The following is a 17,907-nucleotide window of genomic DNA, read 5'->3' as shown; positions in this document are numbered from 1 at the left end:
GGAGAGGAGTTGGTCGTCCTCCCTCCCCAGCAGCAGTTTGGAATCCAAGGAGAGGAGGAAGCCATCCTCCCACCCCAACAGCAAGCCCAGAACTGAGGATGTGGTTTCCCCAGCAGAAGGGAGGCACCAGAGCAGAGCACCACTGGCCTATGTCCCGCACTGTTGTCTGTTCCAACCGTCATGGGAGAACAGGAACGCAGCCTCTCCTCCAGCAGGTGGCTTTGTTGTCCGGGAGAAGATACGGCGGTACTTCTCCCCAGAGGCAGCATGTGTTTCAGAAAGGCGCAGATGATATCTCTCTCCAGCAGCAGAGGCAGGAGGTCCCATGGATGGAATATGTGGATTTATACTGCCCGATTAATGCAGGCCCAGACCAGTTTGGGGTCTGGGACCTAGTTAGTCTGCCTTTGGGTGGGGGAATGTCACGGGAACCCACCGTGACCTGGGCTCCTGGAGGCAGCAGCCTCCTTCCCAGCGTCTATGGGCCTAGGTCTATGGAGACCCCCCTTGTTTGCTTAAACCGGGTTTCTGGGGACAATGGACGGCTGCTGCGGTGGAGCCTGGCCCTAGTCGTTCAAGATCACAATTCAATACTGGCCCGGGAGACACAATGCTAATGCAAACAGATTACCTCGGTAAACAACAATGCTAATGCCAACCGATTATCTCGGTAAACGGAACTGGAAGAGTGACTGTAACATTATGGACATCCCCAAGTGGACCCGTAGAGGTCTGTCATCCTTTAACTTGGGGGGAACAATGTGAAGACATGCTAATCAGTTTATGGGTTATGTGTGTTTTATTGTTTGGGTTATTTTTAAGTATGTTATAAGGGGTAACCGGTTTACCAAAAGACTGTCATCACTAACCCCGTTAGCTCTCTTTGTACTGCCAAGGAGCTCAGGACAATGAAATTCTCTTTCCGGTGCATCTGGCTGGACCCCTGCTATGGCTGTCTGGAGCTCTTTAGCAGGTAGACCCCTGTGAGGTTGTGCAGTCAAAATGTCTGGGGAGGGCAGGGTGTACATGATGGGATTACCATCTTATCTGATCCCTTTGTGTACAAAAGGTTGCACAGTTGCTCAATAAAGCAGAGTTGGTTTCGGCTAATGACTGGGTGGACTGGGAGCTAAAAACCAACGGGGTGCAGCATCTCATCAGCAAGGAAAAATACAGCAATGGACTTACTCATCTGGAGTACCGGAGTTTGTCACAACTGGTTGCTATAGGTTTGCTCTATGTAATATTTTAGTCAGTCCTTCTTCTCTAGTGAAGCAAAGGGGGATCCCTGATTTTAAAGTAAAGCTATGGCCAGGGCAAATGAACATTTATTCAAACTCACGGGGGGTTCACTGAGAACATCTGGTGATTAACCTCAATAAAATATAGTACATATACTGTATTTATATATTAATGGGAAATATAAAGAAAACTGTGAAATCCTTCAAAGTATACATGCATTCATTGAAAGACAGTAATATCTGTCTTATGTGCCAGATACACCCTCAAACTCATCTTTCATAAAGTGCACCTGTCACCTCGCATTCACCATCACTCAATAGTGCAGCTAAAACAAACTATACAAATGATTTATTCATTAAAAAAACCTCTAAATACAGAATAATACATTTGGTGACAGGTTCACTTTGAGGCTGTTGGACAAACGGATAAACCTTTTGAGAATGTCAGTGCCATGTGAATACATTTCTTTATTCCTGGAAACACAGTCTCCACACACTCTTCAGCATCACTTAACATATAGCACACCCAGGCAATGCATGCAGCTCTCTCTCTTCTCTTCACTCTCATGTGCCACAGATAAAATACAGATTTCTTTTCTTATTTGTTTTTATCCTGAAGAAGAAAATAGTTTTTTTTTCATACAAAAAAATGTGTCTTTTTATCACCAAGTTTTTGTTTAAATTTTCAATTTGTCCTTTTTTTTAAATGTTTTTCAAAATATAGAAATACAGCCAAGACACTGCGCAGGGGGGAAAGGTCTTTGCAGTCTGAGTATGTAGGGATAGAAGTGTCAGGGAAGTGTAGGTGTCAGACCAATGTGTAAGATTTAGAGTAGGCTCCAGCTCCTTGTTTCTGTGCCCGGCCGCCTCCGGAATTGCTCATTTCCAGTAAAGAGTCCCGGGAGCCGCCCATCTTGCTGTGTTGGGCAGGTAGGCGATTCTCTAAAGGTCCGGCAGAGGCAGCAGGTTCTGCAGGGGCAGATGGCGCCGTGGCTGTGGGGGCTGATGGAGCAGAGGCAGAAGCACCAGCCATGTGAAGAGTCCGTTGAGGTAAATTCCCACCAGATGGGGCTGGGTGAGACAGGCCAGGTGGGGGCTTAGCACCTGGCTCTAGAGTCAGATGGCGTGAGTGATAACCGCGACTCAGATTACGCATAGAGGCCTCTCGTGGAGGCACTACGGGACAAGGATCATGAGGGTCAGGTTTACGAAAGTGGGGATCAGATTTTACATACAGTGGGAGATTGCAGTATTCACCTGTAAACAAAAGAGAGAACATATAAGAACAGGAAGAAATAGAAGCGAAAATATGACACTTTAAATTAGAACAACACCTAAAACGAATACATTCATTTAGGTGGCTTGTAATACAAATGTGCTATGAAAAAGCACTGATGTTCAATGATCCCAACAAGATCCTCTATATTATAATCATACAGCCCAAAGCTGTCATAAATGTAAGTCTATTTAAAAAAAAAAAAAAATGTGTTTTAGTTTTGGATAGAGCAAAGGTTTAATTGCAGATTACCACACGTAGTGTTGTCAGATATACTGATGGGGTAATTTAAACTTTCTCTTCAGTGACTATGAGCAGTGGATATTCATAAATGCAGCACCAGAGACATTGTAGGAAAATCAATTAATTGTCTAATGCAACCAAACAGGCACCTTCTGGCTTTCTGGCTTCCTCAGGGGTGGCTACATTTTTTTTGCAATGTCATGCCTTTTCATGATGCAGGCAGGCAGGCTGTTCACCAGCACCATGGAACTGAATGACACTAATCCACGGAGAGTGGGATCTATTCAAAAAATAACAGATGTTTGTCTCCATCTAGGCCTGTTCCGCCTCTCGCCCTTTGCCGTGCAGCTGGGGCTCCTGATGTGATGGTAGGACTCTGATATGAAAGGGAGACTGAGGGATCTGATGTGAAGAGGGGCTCCTGATGTTATAGGGAACTCTGATGCGAATGTGGGACTTAAATGTGAATGGGGAACCTAACATTTCTGTGTGGGGTCCCTCCTTAAAAACCATAAGATTTTAGACTGGGGTGTCTCGAGATTTTGCATACTTTTAAAAGGTGCCATGACTGAAAAAAGGTTTAGAAATGCTGGCCTAGTGTAATTTCATATGATATAGAAAAAGAAGGGGAAGAAGAGGGTTTATGGAGAGATAGGTATGACCCATGCATGTGTCAAAATTGTATCAATTTATTAAATATAAAATACAAAATACAGTCTCGGGCCGATTGCTTCTAAATATATATACATAATAAAAGCCATAATCATCAAATATACAGAAGTACATATCGGATCATGTAATTTTGAACAATAATGATTACCGGGACTATCATGCCAGATATGTATTTTGACTTTGTACTTCTGTATATTTGATGATTATGGCTTTTATTATGTATATATATTTAGAAGCAATCGGCCCGAGACTGTATTTTGTATTTTATATTTAATAAATTGATACAATTTTTACACATGCATGGGTCATACATATCTCTCCATAAACCCTCTTCTTCCCCTTCTTTTTCTATATTCAATGTATTTAAGGGGGAAAGATAGTACAGGGAACCCATGTTGGGGCAATCCACGATTTTTCTTTTAGTAATTTCATATGATCATATGATCTCCAAATTGAAAAAAATATTCTTATCCATTGAAATTGGGAGAAGGAAGTACATAGAGTAAAGTATCAGAGTTTCCCTCTGGTCTCATCTTCAGGGCTCCTCTCAACTACCTACAATCTTCCAACCAGTAGAGATCTGCCAATTTGTATACAATTCAATTGTTAAAATGATTATATTGTTTAAATTTACCAACCTACATTGCAAGGGCACATTTTGGAGGAATTCCTAACACTCAGCTTTTCCAGGATGCCAGGGTGTGGCAAGTGATGTCACCGGCACCTCCAGAAGACCTTCACAGAAGCTGGGTCCAAGGTATTTTTTTCTCTAAAATGCTTTTTAATTCGGCAGCTTTGATTAAATGTTTTTATTCAGGAGGTAGGGGCTGTCAGTAAAACAGGTCATGTATTTTTATGATCTGCTTTAATATGATAAGGGGCCCCACTAACCAATAGAGAAGGTTTGGAGGCAAGAATGGGTAGGGCCATTTTACAGTAAAAATCGAGCTTTGCGTAAAAATTCAGCTGTCCATATCTTTGGATCTTTTCTTAGTACTCACACATAGTTTTCCCTTTGAGCATTGTTTCATCTTATACAGTAAATGTTTGAGAGACAAGTTTACTATAAAATGATGTACCAATTAGACATTTTGCAGGATGTCAGTGTACAAATGTGTTTTTGCTAGAATCACAATGTTCCATCGGATGTAATTTTAATTATTGCCTTGGTGTTTTAGCTAACACTATCTCCCACTATATTACTATTTTTCCCTGCTAACTATCACTCCTTATCCTCTTGCCCACTTTTTCTCTTCTTCACCCTCACATTTCATCTCCTCCCACCTTTCCAACAATTATTTCCCACAGCACAGCTTTAGCCTCCTCATTGATTACTATATAACCTATTGCAGCATCTTTATCAAATTGTAATGTAATTATATTTTGCTGTTGAAATGCTTCTTTTTAATACAATTTAAAATAGTCAAGGGGACTCTAGTTGTAAAAAAAAAACAATGCTCCCAATCAGAAAAGGAGTGATTACTCATTGGAAGGTGTTAAAGCCTTAAACATTTCTATGGACTGAAATTACTAGAAACAAAAATTCTACAAACCTGGGTCTGTCCCTGGCAATGAGGATGAAGTGGCAGCTATTGCTAAATGTATTAAGCTAGCAGCTATATTGGTGCAAAATGTTGTACTATGTTTCATGACACCCAGCTGTCCTCATTTATACAGGCATAATATAGAAGGGAGAATTATTTTATGATGAAGGGGGTGCTTGCAGGCTAACACCACTTGTGTATTACAGGCCAGGACAATGGTAATAGCATTATGATTGATGCCCAATGCTACTCTACTCCTCTAGAAGCATGCAGTAGCCAGGTGTACAAGGCAGCAGAAGTGCAGCCCTAAACCAAATCACCCAACTCATATCTATAGCAAAAAGTATATGGGCTTTGGGTTTGCTGAATAATATAGACTTGACATTTTCCTGTGTGTTTTGCTACATAGGCTATTTGTGCATTATTGGAGAATAATAATAATATTATTATCACCAGAAGATGTGGAGGAGTTCTATGCAAAAGCTGAATTTCTTTTTGCCTTGTTCAATGTCATTGGTTACAAGACGTGCAATTAGCAAAAGAAAGGCACTGTACTAAAATTTGACACAGGGTTCAAGTCAGTACAGCTGCATTAGTTAATAACCCATGTACAGAGAACTACTCTGACAAACATTAACTGCCAGGATGCACAAGGACACAAATAGAGCACCATTGCTTTATGGCATTGAGTATAAAGACATATGTAGTCAATAGACATAAAAAAGTCAATTCAGAAAATCCTAGGAACATACTTTTTGCTCTGTGAGGGATAGGCACAGCCACATTCTTGCTTGGATCACTGTCTTGTGGTTTGGGAGGTGATGCAGTGAAGCGACAAATGCCTGGCTCAGAAGGAGTGCTCATGGAGGTCATACTGTCCCCATTGTCATTGGTTCCTGTTGTCATTTGATCTGAGGAACTGTCTGAGATGAAGCATTCTGTAATCTCAAACTTGGCATGCTGTAGCTGTTCTTCGAGCTTGGCATGCTCATAGGCACGTGCCAGTTCTTCATACGTGGAGGATGCACTTTCTGTTGAAACCATGCTGTTCCGTCCTTTGTCTGGAGAACAGAGAAATGGTTATAAAATGGATTTATCGCTGCTATACAGACAACTAAAAACAGCATGCACAGGATGACTTCTAGGTGATGCCTGAATTTAAAGGAAGCCTGTTATAAAAGAAATGTTAAGACTCTTTCCTGGCTGCCATGCTGATATTTTGGCTTGAAAACTCTGAGTCACTGGGGTTGATTTACTAACCTTATAAACACACCATGAACATGTATACACCTCTGTAGTGTGTTCCCTCCCAGCATGATCTATGGGTGGAATCTAAACACCTTTGTAGTGTGTACACACCCAGCAGGTGTGTTGTGCAAAGCCTTGCATGAATTGCAAGGTGATGTTGTGTAAATTAGCTCTATGTTGTGTTGCTTGCGTTGATGAATGCAGGAATGTAAATGCATGAGCTAACCATTTTTGTCTAAACTGTGGAGCAGCATTATATATGCATCATGTGCATGATTTTTCCATATATGGCATTAGTGGAAATATGCTTTTGGAGACTTTTTGGTTGATAAATACGTTTTGCTGTGTGAAAATCACACGCACCTGGTGCGTGCGTGTGTTTAGGTTAGTAAATCACCCCCACTGACTTAGAACGAGCATAGAAGTAAGGAATGGATTTAGACTTTCACTTGCTGCAAGCTTGTTCTGGGTTTGTGACCCAGAAAAGGCAGGAAACCATTTTCATTGTCTTGGAGTACTATCATTTAAGGCCTGTTCGCACCATCCATTGCGTTCATGTCACAGTTCCGTGACATGAATGCACTGGATGGTGTGAACGGGCCCTAAAAACAGAATTAGCAGATGTTTAATGAACAAACCTGTATCCTGAGAAAGGCTGGCACTGTAACTATCACTCTCAGTCACAGTAATGCCATGTTGAGACCCCACCGTCCTCCAATCAGAGGTCAGAGTTCGGGCAGGAGTGGAACTCTGGCACTTAGTGAGTGTCCACTGGCTTGAATATCGGTTTCTTGTGCTGTGAGCAGACTTCACACTTTTTCGAGAAACTGGATCTAAAAGAAAAGAATTTGATTTGATTACAGAATGCAAAAAATGCTACAAAAGACGAAAAAACCAAAGGGGGGAAAAAGAAGAAACAAAGTCAGCCTTTGCAAACCCTAAATAGCAGCTGTCAAACCTCTGTATAAAAATGACTTTTGAAATTGCTATAAAAAAAAAAGAAGACTTTTGGGTTTAAATTATACTAATCCATCCATATCTTGAAAGATTCCGAAATCACTCCGTTTTACGAATAGCCAATTAAAAAACAGACAAATCAATTAATGTTGAATGCGTACCAAATACTATATAGATATATTTTTAGCTTAAATACATAGAGCCCCGATCCCCAAAAAGTTGGGACGCTGTGTAAAATCTACATAAAAACAGAATGCAATGATCTGCAAATCTCAAACCCAAATTTCATTCACAATAGAAAATAGAAAACATATCAAATGTTTAAACTGAGAAAATTAAAAATTTTAAGGAAAAAATAAGGTAATTTTGAAATTGATGGCAGCAACATGTCTCAAAAAAGTTGGGACAGGGCCATGTTTACCATGGTGTAGCATCCATTCTTCTTTTACCAACATGCTGTAAATGTCGGGGAACTGAGACCAGTTGCTGGAGTTTTGGGATGGGAATGCTGTCCCATTGTTGCCTGATATAGGATTCTAACTGCTCAACTGTCCTCGGTCTTTTTTGTTATATTTTGCGTTTTCAAGATGCGCCAAATATTTTCAGTTGGTGAAAGGTCTGCACTGCAGGCAGGCCTGTTAAGCTCCCGGACTTTTCTACTATGAAACCATGTTGTTGCCATAGATGCAGTATGCGGTTTAGCATTGTCCTGCTGAAATATGCAAGGCCTTCCCTGAAAAAGACATCGTCTGGATGGGAACATATGCTGCTCTAAAACCTGGATATATCTTTCAGAATTGATGGCGCCTTTCCAGATGTGCAAGCTACCCATTCCATGCACACCAATACACCCCCATACCATCAGAGATACAGCTTTTGACCTGAGTGCTGATAACAAGCTGGAAGGTCCCTCTCCTCTTTAGTCCAGAGGATGCGACACCCATGATTGCCAAAAAGAATGTCAAATTTCGATTTGTCTGACCAGAGAACAGTTTTCCACTTTACGACAAACCATTTTAAATGATCTTTGGCCAGAGAAGATGGCGGCGTCTAGAGCTTTAATGTGCATTTTTGGATGGCACAGCGAACTATGTTCACAGACAAAGATTTTTGGAAGTATTCCTGAGCCCACGCAGTGATGTCCAGTAATGCAGTGCTGTCTGAGGGCCAGCAGATCACGGATATCTATATTGTGTTTCAGCCTCGTCCCTTGCGCACAGAGATTTCTCCAGATTCTCGGAATCTTTTGATGATTATGTACTGTAAGTGATGATATATTTAAAGTCTTTGCAAGTTTACGTTAAGGAACATTATTCTGAGGTTGTTTGACTATTTTTAGATTCAGCTTTTCACAGATTGGTGAACCTCTGCCCAGCTTTACTTCTGAGACACTCGGACTTTGTAAGATGCTCTTTTTATACCCAATCATGTTACTAACCTGTTGCAAATTAACATTATTAGCTGCATGTTCTTCCAGCTCTTCCTTGTTATTACCACTTACTTTGCCAGCTTTTTGTTGCCCTGTTCCAACTTTTTTGAGACGTGTTGCTGCTCTCAATTTCATAATTACCTTATTTTTTTTCTTAAAATTGTACATTTTCTCAGTTGAAACATTTGATATGTTTTCGATTTTCTATTGTGAATACAATATGGGTTTATGAGATTTGCAGGTTATTGCATTCTGTTTTTGTGTAGATTATACACAGCGTCCAAACTTTTTTGGAATTGGGGTTGTATATTAAAGCCGTTTTAAATTAATTAGTTTAGCCAATTTGTTTCTCTGTCCATCCAGTTCTGAAATTTACACATATCTGCCACACAGCTTAGTCTCATAAGGAAGGAGACCTGATTTTTCTCTGCTGCAGTTTATTAACACTTACAGGTCTTGTCCTTCACCTAGTATATGACTGGACAGTATAAGGAGAAGCAGCAGACTTCTCCAGCAGACTTCTTCTCACTCTACTCTCTCCTGCTGTACAGGGACTTAAGAGGCTAATACCAAATCAAATGTAGGTACTTACACTGCTTGCACTTAATGATATATTTATGGACACAATGTGCATTACTTTGTGTCTTTTATATCTGCCTGGAGTCCAGATTTAAATTCACAAAGATGGATTAATTAAAAAAAAAGAAGAAATACAGTTTATGATTACTTGTACTGTCCTAACTAACAAGGCGATATGCAGTTCTATTACAACAATACTGTTATGGCTAAAACATGTCACTACATGTAAGCCTGCCATTGTCATCAGCTCATATCAGCTACACAGTACAAAATGTATTTCATTAAATAATGCTTTGATTTATGTTTAATATATCACTTAGTCCAAGTATCTACTGAATAGATAGAAATGTAAAACTGCATATTTATTGCATATACAAACACAGCATTAGCACCTCTCTATAACTCAACGGCAGTATAGATCAGTGATTAATGAATGATGAAGGCCATTCAGACAGGAAATGAGGGTAGGTTCAAGATAGGGGCTACAACTTCAAAGCGTTATGTTGTAGAGTTGCAAGTTTCCAGGGAATGAAGAGTATTTCATTTCAGCACAAGAGAGGAATTGCTACATGTGTGGGGAAAAAGATAAGGTTGGAGTTCAAGTTTAAGTTCTACTTCAAAGCTTAATGTGCTAAGCAATAACACATTTAGTATTTGCCAGAATAATTTATATTTTAAGCAATGAGCTTCAGCTAAATGAAAACAACATTCATCATGTGCAAATCATTGAAGCTTAATAAATTAAGTCTTTTTACTTTTGTGTAGTCACAACGGCTCGCCCCCTAATAAGTTAACATGAGTGGGAAATTTGGCCCGTATGTCTTCTCCATATGATTTGCCATTAGTTACTGTTTTGTTAAGAGAGATACATAATGTGCATTTTAGATTTCATCATTTTCTTTGTCCTTTATAGTTACTGTATATTTCATAATTTTTGTTTTAGATAACTTTTATTATCAGATTTCTTTGTCTTAGAGTATGTATGCTTGTAAAACTTTATGGTGTCTAACATAATTAGCTGTCTGAATTTTTCAGCCTAAGCTACGCAGCTTGGGTAGTGCCAGTGTTCGGTACTTTATTGAATACTAATTCAAATGTTATAATACTTGGGTTATAGTTATTCAGATAAGCTCTAGTAGGAATGATCAAGTCTAAGAGAACTTCCCCTCTTAATTGGTTTGCCTACCACTTGTTTAAGAGAACTGTGGTTACAAACGAGTTTTTGCTAGAATCACAATGTTCCATCGGATGTAATTTTAATTATTGCCTTGCTGTTTTAGCTAATGCTATCCCCCACTATATTACTATTTTCCCTGCTAGCTATCACTCCTTATCTTGGCCACTTTTTCCTCTTCTTTGTCCTCACATTTCATCTCCTGCCCCCTTTCCAGCAATTATTTCCCCCAGCACAGCTTTAATTTCTTCACTGAAGCCCATTAATAGCTTGGAGTCTAAAGCTAACTGAGCACAATTATCTAAAACACAAACCATCCACACACCATTTTTTCAGCCACTAGATTTCATTTTTCTTATGAAACATCAGGCACTGCTAAAGTATCTAAGAACACTAGATTGGAGATCCTGGATTTGTGTATATTTGTGTATTTTTTCTTCTACCCTACAGTCATTTTTGGGCCCACACATCTTACCCCCAAATGTATTTTTTGTCCTCTTCAGCCCCACTTAACAATCTGTCCATCTGATCTGCAATATATGCAACCTGAGCATCCAAAAGACAACATGCCATTTGCCAATTGTGGTCTTTGCGACATAATACCTTGTATGTTGTAATAATTTCTCCCCCTACCAGCCCTACCTATCTAACCTTTTCTGTTTTCCTATTCCAATTCTCACTGCAGAAGTAATTCAACTGGTTTTAATACAGCAACTACTTACTGGTTCCTGGTCGGATGTCAGACATATCAATAAGTGGCCCAGAGTTTTGTATCAATGCAGGGTGATGCAAAGAAACTCCAGTACAGAAGCTCTGTGGGTTCACAGTTGGGCTGAATTCAGGGTCTGTCACCGGCAGTGTTGCTTTATCATCTCCTGCTCAAGAGATAAATACAGAGAAAACGTTATTATAAAGGTCTAACACCATTTATAGACAAATATCTTATAAATCAGGAAGCAATCATATATTTTTTTTATGACAGATGGAAAATATAATATGACAAGGTAAAGAGAAGGTGAAGAGTATCTAAGTTTTCTTTTCAAAGTGCTGGTTACCATATGGAAAACATGAAGACATTAAGCAAATAATGCAAAGAGCAAACCAACAGCAGCCAATCATAATTTACCTTTCTGATCAGTACCAGAATTAATTAGGCTGCTGGTATCGCACATGAAACATTTTCTTTAAATAAACCCAGTTAATTGGTCTACCCAGATACATGGAGCATGTGTGTATTAATATAGGAAACACAAGCATGGTCTTTACATAGATGAAATAGCATGGCTAAGCTATGTACTTGGGTTGTAATTATACAGATGTGGAATGATAGTTTCTATTGCTTTGAAAGTTTCCCCTACCTGAGCTTGCATACAGGTACCATTACTATTAATCACACAGATACACGATCAATCTGTTCTAGCAATGTACTCATGTTTCTGAAACCACCATAATTCACCATCTCCTATGGCTTGTAGGCAAGTATTCAAACAAAAGGAGTGATGGACTTATTTCTACATTTTATTTCCAGTTTTCCAAAGCATTTTGTAAGATTAATCTTAACATTAAAGGGATAGTCCAATTTGAAAGTGTACTGCATATACTGTAGTGGGAAATACATGCAGTATGCAGTAAGGTGTTTCTTAGCTAAATCTCTTTCCCTCTGGTAGCATCCATCCACTAATGACATCAGAGATTACCAACTAAGCAATTCAAATCAGAGCACCACTGCTCAGTCTGTATTTGAGTAATCCATGGCTAAGTGGTTCAGATCAGATCAGATCATGAACCTACTTTAGCCAGTATTTTACATGGACTGTACAAACCTTCATGAATCATTCTAGATGAACTTCACATCGTGTATACAACAACTGCAAAATAAGGTTGTTTTGGCTCTGACCAGCTAGTATGGCCAGTGTGGGATCTGTTTTATTATTAGATTTATTAGAATATTCACTAGCACGGTGATCCGATCTGTGCATGTGCAAAATCAGCTTGGAAATACTTTCTCAGGATACTTTCTCCCAAGTGCATCTCAGGTCAGGCAGCTAAATGACTGCATCTGAGATGCACTTTAGAAGATTGTGTACAATAGGTGTCCCTACGATATCATCTTGCAATAATTGTACATAATCTTCTAAAGTTTCCCACACACAAGAATGACATGGTCAACGTCTCCTGAGCAGTTTAGCCCCTAGAAATCTCTTGCTTGATGAATCACACCTAGGTTACTGATTTTAGGTTCCATTTAGATTCTTACCAAGTTGTTTCACACCCTCTTTATCTTCAATAAGAAGTTGGACTCTGGGGATATCGATGTGTAGCCTTGGTCCGGCCGGTGGTCCTTTCACAGGTGTGTCAAAACTGCGGTTGTTTTTGCTGGTATGAGAATTGGAAAATTAGCAGATGTCGGCTACAAACCAAAGAATTGCAGACAAGTAATATGGGCGCAGTTATATATTAGCAAAGTGAGTTTTACTTGCCTGATGAGCATCTCTGCCAGACTTTTTGCATCTATAGAAGGGAAAAGTTAGTTAATAAGTTGTAACCTTGTTATTTCATTAGCCAGCTTACCAAACCATCTGCACTGTATAAACATTTTATATCTTGGAAGCACGTGTAATTGTAATTTTAAGTTTGCCTTGAGTTAGTGTCGAAATAAAAAGCAAGCTTCTATTAATGTCACACATTGTTCATCTTACACTCTGTACTCTTGTGTATACATTTTGGATGTGCCTGCTGTGGAAACAAAGGCTTTTTGGCAGTCAGACCATTTGCTTATGTACGGATGCTGTCAAATGTCTCTGGGCAGCCTTAGGGCTAAGCTACATTGAAGATTTTAATCTCTTGCTGCTCAGCAACGTAGCTTCTTATCAGAAATCATGTCATTTACAACACATTGGAATCAGCGTGCTGCTACTGACATGACTGCCAACATGTGGTTAAATCTCTTAGTAGGAAATGATTCAAGGAAACCTGAATCTAGGGTCTGCCATTGCTGACCTTCTAAAAATGATAGATGCCCGACTGTATCTGGCTTTAGTATTTTCTGATTCACAGACCCGAAACAAGCAAAGTGAGTGAAGTCGGAACTCTTAGGCCCCGTTCACACCTTTCCGTTTTCAACGCTCTATGAACGCTCTACAAAACGTACAACCATGAAAATCCCATTGTTTTCTATGGGTATGGTTCACACCTTTCCATATTTCCGCCCGTCTGAACGCCCTACAAAACGGCTGACGCCCAAACAAGTACATGTACTTCTTTGGGCCATTTTGGAGGGCGTTTTCGATTGGGATACAGCCAAGTAGCCTTCGGAATCGCGGTAAAAAAAACGCGTGACGGTCGCGCGACAGACGTGCATGCGTAATACGCCTAGGTGTGAACCCAGCCTTAAACTGAATGATTGCTCTCACTCAGTGGGGTTGATTTACGAACGACAAATAGCCTGTTCACTTTTCAGAGAAAGTTTCTCTTTGCTTAGTAAATGTGGTGAAATTTCACTTTGCAAAGAATACCCAGTCACGTGCAAGGAAAATAAAATACAAAAAAAAAGTATTTTTGCTTTCACATGATAGGGTGATGGAAGTCAGCAGAGCTTCACCTCATTCACTAAAGCATGGCAGCCAAACAACAAGCATTTTCAGAAGCACATTAGCAATAGCAGTTTTCATACATACAGAATAGATTTCCTTTATGATTGCTTCTGTAGCTAAACCCTTAGGGCTTGTTCACACCACATCCAGTGCGTTCCAGTACAGTTAGTGGCCAGAACACACTGGATCACATAGAGCAAGCCTTTCTACGTTCTGTGGTGGGAGGGAGCGTGGCGGTGCCAATAATGTCAATGACACTGCAGCCATCCCTCCTGCCAGCAGTACGATCAAAATGCCTGCACAGCAATGCCCGCGGGAGGCGTGGCTGTGGTGCCATTGACTGGAATGGCACCGCCACGTCCCCTCCCACCCCAGAACGAAGGGGCCTTTAATTATGCGATCCTTTACGTACTGGCCACTAACTGGAACGCACTGGATGTGGCGTGAACAAGCCCTCAAAGTATATTTCCACTTTTGCAGTCAAATATGACTGTTTTGTTATGTGTTCCCATTCACACAACATACTCAAAAATAATTTCTTAAAAAATATTTTTACATTTAGATGTTTTTTAGGAGCAGGCTTTTGGGCAGATTGCAAGCTACTATGAACAATTTCAAGACAAATTGGGGAGAGTTTTCTCTCATTAACATACAATGCAAGAAGCCGAGCTCCTCGACCTTTAATCCTTTCTTAAGGTAGACCATGTTCAAATGTAATTACAACTGATGTTGAGATCTGCCAGCACAGTAGAGACAGGGTTTATTTTAATAAACATTAACTCCCCAGCCCCCTCCTTAAAATTACATAGCATGGAAAAACTTCATGTTTGGAGTTTTTAATTGTTTTAGCTTATGCTATGTGAATGGGAACATGTAAGAAATATAAAATAGGTGCTATCCCAATTTGGCTGCAAAAGTGGAAATTAAGCTACCTACGTTGTTCAAGGGCATAGAACTACAAGGCTCAGCCTTTGTTCCCTACACAAAAAGTGCAATATTATAAAGTGCTAGCATGCTCTTTTTCTTCATTCGTTCACATGTGCTCCCGAACTGTCCTATAATGCATGTTGCTTCAAAGTTCTAGAATAATAATAAGCTATTAACATGTAAATTGACAGCATAACGGAGACTAAACTACAATTACTACAAATACTTTACTTTCCATTTTAAGTTCTTCACAACTCAAACAGACAATGTTTCATCTGCACAGTACAGAGAATTGCAAATAATGGATCTTGGGGAACGAAAGGTGCGACTGCTCATCAAATATTGCAAGTAATTCTAGTAACTTTTTAATATTTTAACTAAACCCTTAGGACTATTTCTACATTTATTCTGCAAAAGCAACACAGCAAACAGTGCAGTTGACACTCTGGGGTTGATTTACTAACCTTATAAACACACCACGAACATGTATACACCTCTGTAGTGTGTTCCCTCCCAGCATGATCTATGGAGGGAATCGAAACACCTTTGTAGTGTGTACACACCCAGCAGGTGTGTTGTGCAAAGCACTGCATGAATTACAAGGTGATGTTGTGTAAATTAGCTCTATGTTGTGTTGCTTGTGTTGATGAATGCAGGAATGTAAATGCATGAGCTAACCATTTTTGTCTAAACTGTGAAGCAGCATTATATATGCATCATGTGCATGATTTTTCCATATATGGCATTAGTGGAAATATGCTTTTAGAGACTTTTTGGTTGATAAATACATTTTGCTGTGTGAAAATCACACGCACCTGGTGCGTGCGTGTGTTTAGGTTAGTAAATCACCCCCTCTGTATCACTCTAATTTCTTGCAGCTCTACAAGAAAACAGAATGCATCAGTGGATTCAACTTATTCCACTAAGAAATCTAAAAAAAAGCCCCAACCTGACGTTTTACAGTAATAATTTTTCCTTCATTTATTTATTACAAACAATATCTTACATCTCAATGTGCATTTGATGTCCATCATAATAATTATTACTCAGGAAAGCAGTGCAAAGAAAAATGATAATATACAAGAAGATGCAAATTATAGTAACATATTTCAGTATATTATTGTCTGATATGTGAATTATGAATTTTGATTGATTGACATGGGTTACTGCAATTAGTACAAAGCTTCCTGCCTTGCTTAGTAAGTGTTTTTGTCTGTTGCCTCTATGCAATACATATACAATATGTTCCACATATTTTCATTGGAGCTTCAGTACAATGAATGTTACACATTTCAGTATTGCTTGTGTGGATTCATTAGAAAGTCCAGTACATGGCTATTCCTTACCTCTAAGCCTCTTCAATCTCTTCTCTTTCCTTTTCTTACGTATAATAAATAAAAGTGCAACTCCCACTGTGGCCAGAATGACAGGACTAGCTATGGAGAATAGCTTCTTGACATCATCACTCTCACCCTGAGCTGACTTAATCGGAGGAATAGTACCTAGGAGGTTAAAGTCATTTAGATTAAGAGCTGTTAAACACGCAGAAAATAAATCAGTAGTACATTGTTTCAATGGAGGTTGGATTAGTGTAGGCCTATTCAACAAAGCAGTGCAAAAAGTAATGGTAATGTACAAACCCACAGCAACCAATCAGATTCTAGCCAGATGAAAGAAAAGTGGTTTCTGAATGGCTGAGGGTTGACTATGCTTTTTTACACATTACTATTTTCTGTCTACTAGTGGTCGGGGTTCCAACTAAGCCCCTGATTCTTGGGTCATGCAGCTACTGACTTGTTCAATTCATTACCTGGGCTCAGAATGTGGTTAGAGAAAAATGTTTCTCTAGCTGTCCAGATTCTGTCATTTTGTAATGCAGGTTGGAAAATAAAAGTTCTCATTTTGTAGCTTGCTATGAGCAAATCTTTACACAATTCATTCCTGTTTCATAAAATGACCTGTCAATGACCGTACCACATGGAGAGTGTAACAACAAGGCAGACAAACACCACTGAGAAATATTTCAATTTCACGTTTTCATAGCTATATACAGTATATTCACAAATATTTTTATCAATAGCAAAAATGTTTCTAACAAAACCACTGCACCATCTAAAACTCCATTTAAAAAAACGGATCTCTTGTCTCTGATTAATGCAGTTGCAGCAAGCATTTTGGGAAAGTAAATAAATGACAACACATAAAGCATCTGAATTAATTCCCCCAGACCTCAAACAAAATATTGTTTTTCATGACACAATATATGTTGATGGTTTGCAGTATGTGTGCCAGGGAGGAAACATCTAATTACATCTGAAGTGTGGTATCTAAAGAACTATTTTCCTCTACTAGCAATTGACAACAACGTTATTTCTGGCATATAAAGAAACAGATATAGGGAACATCTTTTTGACTGGCCAATGAATAAGTATTTGCAGTCCATATATGCATGCCTTCCTTAACTTGTTAAAAACAAATATTCACAGATTGTATTAACCCCTTCATGACTGAGGCCTTTTTTCCACTTTTTGTACCCATGTTATATTCCAAATTTTAGGCCTGAAAATTACTTAAAACACCCCAACATTATATATTTTCTGAATGCCAAGACCATATAGAATAAAATGGTGGGAGTTGCAAATTTTTATGTTGCGCAATATTAGCGCAACTCCTTATTAAACCCCAATATTCAGTGAAAAATTTAATCAAATGTCCGAAAACACAGCAAAATACCCATTTTTTAAATGAAATATAAAAGATTAGGTTACAACGAGTAAAACGATACCCAACATGCCCAGGTTACAAATTGCGTGCATCCGTAAAACGGCGAAAAACCCCAGTACCCCAAAAAGTCCATAGAAGACGCTTTAAAAGCCCCCACAGGTCATCAATTTAGAGATACCCCAAAATACTGGCCCTAGAATTATTTCTCTCACTCCGGCGTGCGCGGCGATACCCAACATGTGTAGCGCGTTCGTCGTTTTCATACGTAGGCGCACCCGACGCGTGTTTACGTGGCGACGC

General features: G+C 39.4%; 1 protein-coding gene across 2 annotated transcripts in view; it reads right to left on the bottom strand.

Annotated features, from left to right (window-relative positions):
* Positions 1–1,943: 1,943 nt before the first annotated feature.
* Positions 1,944–17,907, bottom strand: part of DSCAML1 (DS cell adhesion molecule like 1) — a 262,572-nt gene continuing 246,608 nt past the window's right edge. The window contains exons 27-33 of one of the 2 annotated variants that reach the window (XM_018562869.1): positions 16,230–16,385; positions 12,844–12,874; positions 12,621–12,739; positions 11,086–11,241; positions 6,863–7,057; positions 5,729–6,037; positions 1,944–2,498 (exon numbers count right to left, since the gene is read on the bottom strand). In XM_018562869.1, the coding sequence (XP_018418371.1) occupies positions 2,050–2,498; positions 5,729–6,037; positions 6,863–7,057; positions 11,086–11,241; positions 12,621–12,739; positions 12,844–12,874; positions 16,230–16,385 (1,415 nt within the window). In that variant the 3' untranslated portion in view covers positions 1,944–2,049. The remainder of the gene's footprint in view (positions 2,499–5,728; positions 6,038–6,862; positions 7,058–11,085; positions 11,242–12,620; positions 12,740–12,843; positions 12,875–16,229; positions 16,386–17,907) is intronic. The other variant, XM_018562871.1, reaches the window with a different exon arrangement.

The sequence above is a fragment of the Nanorana parkeri genome, unplaced genomic scaffold (genome assembly GCF_000935625.1).
Source record: "Nanorana parkeri isolate BGI_ZX_2015 unplaced genomic scaffold, ASM93562v1 scaffold608, whole genome shotgun sequence".
Lineage (NCBI taxonomy): Eukaryota > Metazoa > Chordata > Amphibia > Anura > Dicroglossidae > Nanorana > Nanorana parkeri.
The sequence above is the reverse complement of the archived record's forward strand: the minus strand, read 5'-3'. Positions and strand labels throughout refer to the sequence as shown.